Below are 12,477 nucleotides of genomic sequence, written 5' to 3'. Positions count from 1 at the left end.
CATAACAATAAATTTTTTAAATATTTTTTAAGAGTTACTAAAATGAGTTACCTATACTGAAGAACAAAACTGTAGAGTGAACAGCTATAGGTGTGTACTCCAAACGAGCTTTGTCAATAGTTTTCTCTGTTACTTCAGCCACTGCCTGCTTCTCTTGAATTTCATTGGCCAATACTTTTGAAGAACTTATTACCTGAATAGCTGTTTCATCTTCCAAGATATTTCCTTCTGATGCAGATAACACATGAAGAATTTTGTCTTCTATTTCTTTCAGCATCCTGAATTTTCCACCAACAGACAGAAAAATCAATGTATATGTTTATTCACTTAAGGTGTAAACATCAAGCACAATAATTCTCCAACAGTCTTATTTTTTTCTTTTATAACTTCACTTTCTCTCTCCCATTTGTGTGTGTGTGTGTGTGTGTGTGTGTGTGTGTGTGTGTGCACGTGTGCATGCGTGTGTATTAAAAGGCTGCTTGTAAGTTTCTCACAAATCAATCAAAGTATATCACTTGTCATGTCCAAAAATGAGCCTGTGTGGTTCTTCAGATCTGCATACATTGTTACTCCCTGGTATATGTGTGTGACACCATGAACTCCAGTTATCACTCACTAACAGTGTGCATTGTACAATTTAATATTTGTCTGAATAATAAGAACGTTGCTAGCCTCAGGATCAGTATTTAGTACCAGTTTTTCTCAACACTTAAGTATTACTATCTACAATTAATATTGATGAAAATAACCAATAAGTCAACAGATTAAAAATAATCAATAATTGGATAGATAAAAAAATTGGCTCACCAGGTGGTGGCAGTAGAAAACACATACAAAGTTTAAAGAAATGTGCAAACTTTTAGAGCCAGTGGCTCCTTCCTCTTACATAAAGGTTGAAGGGGAAGGAAGTGGGCTGAAGGAAAATGACTGGTGGTGTTTAGTCAGCTAGAATCCCAGCTGAAGGGACACCTTCCAGACAGGACAAGAAGGAATGAGTGATTGTTGGGAAGGGCTTACAAGTGGAAGACAGGGTACTAAGTAAGACAGAGACTATTGACAAAACATTGCCTAAGTGTCAATAGGAGCTGAAAGATAAGCACATTATACATGGGAGGGATGTGGGGCAGAGAAAAATAGACGGGCCAGGAAAAAAAAATAAATAAATAAAAAGATACAGAAAACTAAAAGCAATGAAAAAGGTGTAGTTACTGAGAATAAATGCTGGAACCAAAGAAATTAGAGAAAATAGAGTGTGCTCTGTAACAGGTTATTGTGTGCTGCCAGTATGTACCATCTGTTTTGCTCACTCATCTCAACTAACAACTTCGTGGCAGTCACACCAATGTAAAAGGCCAAACAGTGTCTATGCAACAGCTGGTACATGACATCAGTCATTCCACAGGTGGATCTCCCTTTGATAGTATATTTTTTACCAGTTACAGTGTTGGTACAGTTAGTGGTAGGAGGGAGCATAAGCAAAGTCTTACAGAAGCGATTGTCAGAGGGATAGGAGTCATAGGATAGGTAACATGAATTTAGGAAGTCATAGCCCTGTCAAAGTAGCTGATTAATACATTAAATAGCTGATACTACTGAGTGATGAGAGGTGTACTCCTAAGATAATTTTTGGAGAGATCAGCAGTACCAGGATTGGCTGTGGTGGCTCAGGAAATCTGCTTTTGAATTAGGCTGGTGGGGCAATTATGACAAGTGAAGGCAAGTGAGAATGGTGGAGTGTGTTCCACATCCTAAGATGAAAACTGTTGTCTCACTTAATCAAGTTGTCTACCAACCTAATTTCAATTGCCTCTTTATAAACACTGTTCCAAAAACTTGAGGTGCTGGTAACTATCATAGTCTCATTAAATTTCATCCCTTGTCCCTTATTTAAGGAACACTCTGCTACTGCCAATTATTCAGGCTGTTGAAGCCTCATGTGACAGCGATGTTCCATACACATGCCCTGAACTATATGAATCAAATGGCCTATGTAACTTTCCTACACTGACAGGAAATTTTGTATACGCCGGGCTTCCCAAGTTCCAAATCTTTGAAAGAACTGAGTAGTGCCCTAATTTTGGAATGTAGCTGAACACATTCTTGATGTCAAAACTCATTAAAATTTTTGCAATCTAAAATGATATTACTCCAGTATAATGAATAAAGGCCACATATTTTTGCCCTTCTTCATGCACCTCCAGTCACGGTTCAAACTCCATAGCCCAAGAAATCTGCTTTCTTAACACTCAGTGTGTATGTAACTAGAACAATTCTTCATTTTTGAAACATTTACCTTATTGTCTCTTGCTTTTTAGGCATTAGGTGACATCCGAGTTCTCTCTGTTTCACACATTTTGAGAGCTTTTCTGTTCATTTTGTGTTCCAAATGTGCAGTGAAGAGGAGAAAAGTTTGGAGAAAATTATTTACACAGTCTTTGATGACTAAATGTGAAAACAAAGTATTTGATGATCTTTCACATTACAAATCTTCTGAAAATTGTAGTAAGCCTATACATTTTTGAAGATAAGTTGCTGTATGCATCTACTGTATTATTTTGACAGGCTGCATTACTAAGAAGGATTCTCCTTCAGGTACATCAAGAAATGATTGTGAGCAAAAGATTCCAGTGAATGTGATGTTGGACTGCTTATCGCTCCATGTCTCCATTCCTATCACGCTGTACTCCACTACAAATGCCACATTTTGCTTTTATCTTGTGATTTGTGGTCCAAAAAACTGAGGCAATTAAAATTAAATTGGCAACATGATTTGATTAATAGACAAAACACTTTTTCTCTTAGCAGGACATGGAACACTATACTATCCCACATCAAAACACAATGCTCTTTTAGATTAGCTTAGATTAGATTCAGTTTTCGTTCCATAGACGCAAAAACTGAGATGATTCTCGTGGGTGTGGAACAGGTCAGAAAGTATAACATAAAAACATAAAACATTTGAATATAATACATACTACCCTGATGATTTGTCAGGAGATTGTTGAAATAGGTGAATACAATATGGTAAACTGGAACAGCTAATATTTACAGAATTAACACGCTGTCAGAATGAAACGCTGTTATGCACTATTAACAAATTTATCATACACAAAATACCTAATCTTGATTGTTGTGACCAAGTGGTGTCAAAACTGAAATCAAACAGCTATTTTTACTTAAGCTGGCTTAACAGTATCTGTTAAGATATTCATCTACAGAGTAGAAGGAGTTGCCTATCAAAAAGTCTTTCAAACTCTGTTTAAACCGGGCTTTATCTGAAACCAATTTTTTTATGGTTGCTGGCGATTTATTGAAAGTGTGTGTTCCTGAATATTGGACAACTTTTTGGACCAAGGTAAGTGATTTTAGGTGTTTATGTAAATTGTTCTTATTCCTAGAATTGATACTAAGTATTGAGCAATTGCTTGGAAATAGAGATGTATCACTTGCAACAAATTTCATTAAGGAATAAATATACTGAGAAGCAGTGGTTAGAATACAAAGTTCTTTGATGCGGCTAGCCTGAGTGTTGAAAAAAATCTTTGAGTGCGAAATATCATTGCCCCTGGTGTTCTACTAAGGGCAGTGCCACCAGCCCAGTCTTGGAAGGCAGCAACTGTGGGGTCAGCACATGCCTCATGTACGGTATGGAGGTGTATACAGGATAATGATTTGGGGCCTCGGCATCAATTTTCAGAGGGACTCAGTAGCAGCAGCAGCAGCAGATGCATTGAATTATTTAGTCACACTGATTTTAGAATCCAACAGCAAGCCTGAGGAGACTATCAAGAATTTTTATACTGGGAAATCCTGCAAAGTCCCAACAGGAATTATGTTAACCACTGTTCAAAAATAATAAAATACTATCTGTTCAAAAAGTTAAAACACTATCCATTCGCTCCCTTTATATATGTGACACGTTGATTTTCTTAAAATAAAAAAATAAAAGAGTAAAACAAAAAACAAAAACATTGTTTAAAGCAGTATGCTCAAACACCAGAGTATATGGGGTTAAAATTCACAATAAAATAAAAGACAGTAATACAAGATGTATCTTAAATAATGGTGTAAGCACACACAGTTGGAAGTACACAATACTAAAAGAAAAAAAAGTAAAGTAAACATGGGCTCTAAAATGCATATCTTAAGAGCTATGAGCACTATTTCATCTCTCATATTGTGAAACAAACCTCTTCTCCTGTAAGCTCTGCATTTTCATATTTTGAGTCATGGTAGTGTGGATCACAACAATAATAAAATACCCACTAAACATGGGCTTTAAATAACATACCTTAAGAACTATGAGCACTTGTTGCTCTTCACTACAGTAAAATATATCTCTTTTGCTAAGCAAGTATGCATAGCTCTTATGATATGCATTTTAGAGCCCATGTTCAGCAGACAATTTTCCTTGTTTTGGTTCATACTACCTGCTCCCAAAACATTGAAGATGAAGAGTCTGCACTAGAAGACATTTCCTTCACAATATCAAAGATGAAGAAGTGCTCATAGCTCTTCAGGTATGAATTTTAGAGCCCAATTTTAACAAACTTTTTGCTTCTACTATTTTGTAATTTCAACTGCATGCATTTATACCATTAATTATGACACACCCTGTATATTTAACATAAACTTTATTCAATGACAATATTGCACTTACTCTCCTGGTGGAAAAGTCCTGTTATTCCATTCGAGAATTTGTAGCAATAGTGGAAAATTATCTAGCTGTTGCACCACAATCAGAGAATCCTGCCAGAGTAACATTTGCATCACTAAAAGCACAACTAACAGTCAGAGCTTACAGAACAGGCCATAGCTCTGCATGAAAAGTACCAACCAACATTGGCATCGAAGCTCAACTTGGAGTTGTAGCTGCTTGCCATCAACCACGAGGGTGTGTTGGTACCACAGACAATTTGGTACAGATGCCAAGAAGTGTAACTGGCCATGTGAAATGAGAAGCAATGACAAAGGCTGAGTGGTGATGGCAACTGGCTCAACAGATAACAGCCGTCACCTTTTCTTCACTAAGCAATACATGAAACAGCCATTCTTGGTACACACTGGAACAGATGTGTCAGTTTACATGGCCAAATGCCTATCTCACTGTAGTCACGATGACTGTCATCTCTTTGACGACAATGGCTCCAACATTCAAATGTATGGACAGGTTACATTAGATCTCAACATGGGTCTCTAACATTGATCCAAAAGGCAATTCATAATTGCTGATGTAGTGCATCTGATATGAGGAGCAGACTTTTTGTCATACTTTGGACTACTTCCAGACCTCAGACAACGTCATGTTCTGGATACAACAACCAACCTAAGCAGCTGAGATCAATTTCATCACAGTGACTATGCTGGAATATGAACAGCAATGGGTGCTTCATGGTATATAGCACTCCTTCAGTACCTCCTTCAGTAGTGTCTAGAGATTATGTGGCAGTCATCCAAGCTTACACCGGTACAAAACAATATGGTACACCACATATTAACAACCCCTAGTCTACTGATCTACACACAACCACAGAGTTTGAAATCAGATACATTTAAAGCAGCAAACCAGGAGTTGGCCTTCAAGCTGATGCAGGGAATCAGCCAACCACCTAGCAGCAGCTGGTATTCACCTCTCCAGACATGCTAAAGAAAACAAATGGCTGGCACCCCAGTGACAATTATCTTCAGCTCAACAAACAAACTATTCCCAATTGATACCCCGGGCCCCACATTGAGGACTTCACTCACAACACATGGTAAATGCATCTTCTCTACTTCAGATCTAGTGCGGACTTACTGTCAAATACCAGTTGCATCAGAAGACATTCCAAAACAGCAGTGTGTAATCCATTTGGACTTTTTGAATTTACCAGAATGCCATTTCGACTATGCAATGCTGCCCAAACTTTTCAAAGTTTATGGATGAAGTAATACATGATCCTGATTTCTGTTTCGTCTATATTGACAATGTTTTAGTGATGTCCAGATCAGAGATGGTTCACCTACAGCATTTACACCAGCTTTTCAACTGCCTTCCTACACACAGTTTGCTTATAAACCCAGTGAAGTGTGCTTTTGGAGCACCAGAGGTGCAGTTTCTGAGCCACACCTTCAACACCTATGGAGCACAGCCTGTACAAGAGAGGGTTGAAGTGATCTAGAATTACACGCAACCAATAACATGTGAGTTACATTGATTTCTAGGCATTACAAAGTGTTATAGGAATTTTGCTCGTAAGCATGCCTCATTCGTGGCACTTATGAGTACCTACAATGGATGCATAAACCTGCTGAGTAAGTGAAGAAGACTGATGGAATGCTACAGGCTTTTCCAAAATCAGTTGACTCATCCAGCTCCACAAGCACTTCTCACCCTCGTGGTTGATGTCTCCGATACAGCAGTCAGTGCCACGTTGCAGCAACAGATGAACCAGTGCTGGCACCATTAGCATTTTTTAGCAGGAAACTTTTCCTCAGCACAATGAGACAGGTCCACATACAACTGGGAGCTGTTCGCTGCATATCCACTGCAACGAAGTTCTGTTACATGCTTGAGGGCATCAGTTCACCCTGGTTATGGACCACTGACCTCTCGCATGTGCATTTCGACAAAAGCCTGACAAAACCTCACCATTTAGATTTCGTTGGACAATTCACAAACATGATTGTACATGTCAACAACGAGGAGAATGTGCTGGCTGATGCTCTATCACACATTCAAGAGGTCACATGCACTGTGGGCTTTGACGCCCTTGTAACAGCACAGCAGCTTGATACAGAGCTGTGAGAGATTTTGGCAGAATCCACCAGTCTACAGCTCTGGTGTCATCCATTGCCAACACCCAATGACTGTATATACTGGGATGTGTCAACATCAAGAGCAGATCCTTTTGTGTCAAAGGGCTTCTCCCAGCAAGCCACTGCTTCACTGCATCCAGGAGTCTATGGAACCACCAAGCCGGCCAAGCAAAATTTTGTGTGGCCGAGTTTCATTGCAGCCTCCAGGGCTTATGTACATCAATGCACAGTATGCCAGCACAATGAAAATACACAACATGTTCATACACCACTCAGCACATTTCTGCCACCCAATCAACATTTCAAACATATACATTTTGATGTAGTAGGATCTCTCCCACCATCTGAAGGGTTTGATGGCAATCAATTGGTTAAAACATTGGCCAGAGGTTTTTCCCATGGCAGACATCACAGCAGAGACTGTAGTTACCATCCTTTTCAGCAGGTCGATTGCCCATTTCGGGATTCCCCTATGCATTACAATGGATCAAGGGAGACAGACACATCTGTTCATGGACCTCACTTCGCTGCTAGGATTAGAACCACAGTGTGTCACCCAATGGCAAATGGACTTGGGGAACAACTACTTCAACAGTTAAAGGCATTCTTACATTGTCAAAACTCACAATGTTGGACTGAGTTAGTACCTATTGTTCTATTTGGCATCTGTGCAGCTATCAAGGAGGATGTGGGAGCCACAGTAGCCGAGATAGTATGTGAACAAATGATTTATCTGCCAAGTGAATTTTTTGACAGTACTCAGGGTGATGTGATTGAGGCTTTGGACTTTGTTATGAAACTGTTGTCACACATGTGATAACTGTGCTCCATGGCACCAAGACAGTGACAGTCTTATCATTCATTTGTATTCCATGAGTTGTCAAGATTTACACAAGTTTTCATTCAGTATTATGCTGTGCACAAACCATTACAGCCACCTTATGATGGACCCTAAAATGTGATCAGTAGGGCAACAAACAACTTAAGGTGGGTGTTGGCGGTAATCTGATGATGATACCAATTGACACATTGAAGCCCATTTACACACCGTCTCCACCAGCTGGAACCATGCAACTGGACAATCCCATACAGATACAGCTTCCCATTCCAAACCCAAGTGCAGGTGCCATGCAGCCAAGGTTAACCAACACTGCCGGTGACACTGCAAGCACTGCAAAGCAAATGGTTACATGGTTGGGGTGTTGTGTCAATAGATGATATTGTTGACACTGGTGAGCAGTGGGATCCTTTAGCGATAGCAGAAAATTATCTTGCTGCAAAGTGCTGCTTGTCAAAGAAGTTCATGAGATATTATGTAGTCACGATGTTGTTTATTCTTCGTTTTTACTTTTGGACACTATGTCTGACCAGAGATGTATTTTACACATTGTCTCTGTAGTTGCCCTTCATAAATATTGAAATAAATCTTGTCAAATACTCAACAAACCCACTGAGGACAGTTTCACTGCTTGAACAAGGGATTATATATTTCATTTTTTGCATGCTGAAAACTAGGTATTTGTGTAGCTGTATTTGTGTGGCTCAGAAATGTTTATAATCTCAAATAAACTTTTGTATTTCTCTTTAAATGTTAATAATGCAAAACTAGAAATGTCTCCTATACATAAAATCAAATTATTTGAAATTTGTATTGAACAAAGTGTGGTGAAAGAGGCTAGTTGACAGTGGCCTAAGTGTAAGATTAAACTGTATGTGTTCTATAATGTATTTAGTCATTAGCCCATTATGGATGTCTCCAAAATTTTTCACCTGCAGCAGACACTTGTTGTTTCATATAGGCATCGTCGACTGCAGCATCATGTTCTATCTTTTTACATATCTCTGTATTTGAATATGCATGTCTATACCAGTTTCTTTGGTGCTTCATTGTAGGATATTTAAATAAGTGTGGATATCAGAAACAGCTTTCTCATCCCATCCATGAAAGGGCCTTAGAGTAGCCTGTTGAGACATTTCGATTATGAAGTTCTTCTTTATGTCTATCCACCATTCAGTTCTTCCCTAGACCCACTCTTTTCAGAATTTTCAGTGGTATAATAGATTTCAAGGAAAGTTAATGACACCCTACAGTCTTTCATATTACACTCCACAATCAGCAGAAAACAAAGTATCATAATTACCACTCACATTTTATATTCACAGTATTCATTATCATGTAATAATTTCATTAAAAAATGAACTTATGATCTGATATGCACAATACCATTTATAGGATACACTGTATAAATTATTATGTTACATGCTTCTGCTTCTATTGCTTTAAAAGGTTTACAAGATATACTACATACATTCTGTCCATTATTTTCTTCTTCCTTTTCTGAAATAGAACTAAAAATATTATGCCTTTTTAAATGTTGCATTACATCAAAGGCAGTGTATTACATGCTGCCTTGAAGAAAAGTCTGAATTTCATAGTAGCGTAAGTTTTATTATGAACACTGCTCCAAGTGCAGTAATTTCCACTATGATGAAAAGCACAAAGTTTTCAGAGCAGCCATTTTTCACAAAAGCTCAGGACTCAATGTAATAACAAATAAATCTTACCTTTTATTTTCAGCACCCTGTACAATTAGCTGATTCTTTTCCTCTTCTAAGGCAGGCAATTCTTTCGCCACTACAATGCCTAATAGCTGATCTTGCAGACCAGCAGGTGTAATCATAAAATTTACTAGAGTTACTTTCACAGCAATTTCTGGCAGATAATGAGGGTTCCTCAGTTTAGTTGTTATATAGAATCTGCAAAAATTAATAAGTTATGAGCTGCAAATAAACAAATTAGTCATATTATTGCATCATTTCATCTCAATCAATTCAAATATGTAGTTACAAAAAAGAGCAGCATATTTTATAGATCAAATAGGGTAAACAAGAATGGAGGGCCAAAAGAGAAGTGCTTAAATTACCAAAGGAGTGATGCAGTCTGCTGTTTATCTTGTATTCTGAAGAAACAATGAAAGAAATAACAGAAAGGTTGAGAAGTGTGTTTAAAAAAATTTAATCCACTGGTTACACTGACAGCCTCTGTGAAAGAGAGGAAGAAGTACACAAGCCTTTGAATGGGATTAATTCATTCACCCATACATTGTGTTCCATAAATCCATAAAGCCTTCAAAGATATGGAATCAATCCAGTTATACGTTATCACACAGAAGCAGCCACAGTAAGCTACTCCCCTAAAAAAAAAAAGAAAAAAAGATAGTCACATTGATAATAATGGGAATTAATTATCGTATATTTCACATACACTGTGGTGACAAGTCATGGGATACCTTCTAATATTGTTTCAGACCTTCTTTTGCCTGGTGTAGTGCAGCAACTTCACATGGCATGGGTTCAACAAGTCATTATCTCCTGCATAAATATTGAATCATGTTGCCTCTACAGCAGTCCGCAATTGTGAAAGGGCTGCCAGTGCAGGATTTTGTGCGTGAACTGATCTCTTGATTATGTCCCTTAAATGTCTGATGCAATTCATGTCAGGCAGTGTGGATCACCAAATCATTCGCTCGAACTGTCTACAATGTTCTTCAAGCCAGTTATGGGCAATTGCAGCCCGGTGACATGGCTCATTATCGTCCATAAAAATTACATTCGTTATTTGTGAACATGAGCTCCATGAAAGGCTACAAATGGTCTCCAACTAACCAAACATAGCCATTTCCAGTCAATAATTGGTTCAGTTGGATGAGAGGGCCCAGTCCATTCTATGTTAACACAGCACACACCATTATGGAGCCACCACAAGCTTGCACAGTGCCTTATTGACAACATGGGTCCACGGCTTCATGGGGTTTACACCACACTCGAACTCTGCCATCAGCTCTTACCAGATGAAATCTGGACTCACCTGACCAGGCCACAGTTTTACAGTATTCTAGGGTCCAACCATTATGGTCACAAGCCCAGGAGAGATGCTGCAGATGACATCATGCTGTTCGCAAAGGTACTCATATTGATTGTCTGCTGCCACTGCCCATTCATGCCAAATTTCACCACACTATCCTAACAGATACATTCATCATATATCACACGTTCATTTTTTCATGGTTATTTGAGCCAGTGTCATTTGTCTGTTAGCACTGACAACTCCATGCAAACGTCAATGCTCTTGGTGATTGTGTGAAGGCCATTGCCCAGTGCATTGTCCATGGTGAGTAGTAATGCCTGAAATTTGGTATTTTCAGCACACTTTTGAGGCTGTGAATCTTAGACTATTGAATTCCAAAACAATTTCCAAAATGAAGTGTCCCATGCATCTAACTCCAACCACAGCTCCATGTTCAAAGTCTATTAATTTCCATCATGCAGCTGAATCACATTGGAAAGCATTTCACATGAATTACCTGAGTACAAATGACAGCTCCTCCAATGCACTGCCCTTGTATACCTTGTGTACACAATACTACCATTATCTTTATACATGCCTCTCACTATCCCATGACTTTTGTCTCCTCAGTGTACATAAGCTATATGTATATTAGGAGGAAAACAGTTCCATGGATAACAGCTGTTGTACCTTCTCTTAAACTAGTCAGCACTCTTTTTATCTAATACTTCACTGAAAGTGTTTACTACAGTGTATAACTTTACATAGCTGTTAATATGCTGGCAATGTTGAGATTGGTTTAACATTAACATCAGAGCTAAGTCGAATGTACAGCCATGTATTAACATATATAATAAATTGTAGAAGAGATGGTATTCTTCTACTATGTTTTTAAACATCCCTAGATTTAAATTTTTTACCAACAACAATTTAAACACTTGTGCAACAGAATGTAAAAGTCCGTTATGAATCCGAGACAGAGAAGCAGGGTCCGTATGGAAATTACATTTATAGTTAGTATTGTGCTTTTGAGTATCATGGTTCCTTCTAAATTCATTCATTTTATTGACCAAAACTGTCGTTAACCCAGATACTGGCACATTAGTGTAAAAATCTCTAAAGTTCTGTAGAGGCTTTGGTTAGATCAGGGTCTGCCAAGTATCCCATACTGCACTTGAGCACAATGGGCTGCCCCTGCATGTGGTCTGAAGTTCAGTCTCCCTCACTGCTGCTCAGTACATCTTGCTTTCATTCAGTTCTTCTCAGAACCACTTGGTACAGCATGATAATTCATTTACCAGTGCGATATGATGCTGTTTCTTCTCCCATTTAGTGAAGAATTTCCATTTGGCATAACTTCCTTGAATTCAGTATAATCATGGTATCTGCTCTCTCTACCCTTCATGGTATGAAGCAAGTTTACAGGTCTGGAGGCTGTTGGCATAAAAAGGAGCAGTCTAGCAATCTGTCATCACAAGCCTTTAAAAATGAAATTGAATCACAGAGGAATAGAACTCTCAATATCTATGATAAAGTCACATAATCGACAGTACAACCAATTTGCCATGGTATGGCATTACAACTTCAGCCAGAAAGAATTTGAAAGTTTAGTTGACAATAAAAAAGCAAAACTCTACTATGACCACTACACAATTCATTTTTGCTATGGAATTGCATTACAACAAGATGCAGAAAGAATTTAAGGATTTAGCTGACAATGCACAATGATCAACAGACAATTTGTGCAGGGTTGCCTGTTCTGTACATCAAGCAGCATCCAGTGATAATTTTCCAACATAGAGAACTTGATAAAATTGATAACATGAATAATA

The 12,477-nt window shown here is 38.3% G+C and overlaps 1 protein-coding gene across 1 annotated transcript in view; it reads right to left on the bottom strand.

Annotated features, from left to right (window-relative positions):
* LOC124596265 (dynein axonemal heavy chain 7) overlaps positions 1 to 12,477 on the bottom strand; it is a 1,038,560-nt gene that overhangs the window by 277,106 nt on the left and 748,977 nt on the right. The window contains 2 exon segments of the mRNA XM_047135340.1: positions 52 to 278; positions 9,364 to 9,555. Coding sequence (XP_046991296.1) covers positions 52 to 278; positions 9,364 to 9,555 — 419 coding nt within the window.

The sequence above is a fragment of the Schistocerca americana genome, chromosome 2 (genome assembly GCF_021461395.2).
Source record: "Schistocerca americana isolate TAMUIC-IGC-003095 chromosome 2, iqSchAmer2.1, whole genome shotgun sequence".
Classification (NCBI taxonomy): domain Eukaryota; kingdom Metazoa; phylum Arthropoda; class Insecta; order Orthoptera; family Acrididae; genus Schistocerca; species Schistocerca americana.
The sequence above is the reverse complement of the archived record's forward strand: the minus strand, read 5'-3'. Positions and strand labels throughout refer to the sequence as shown.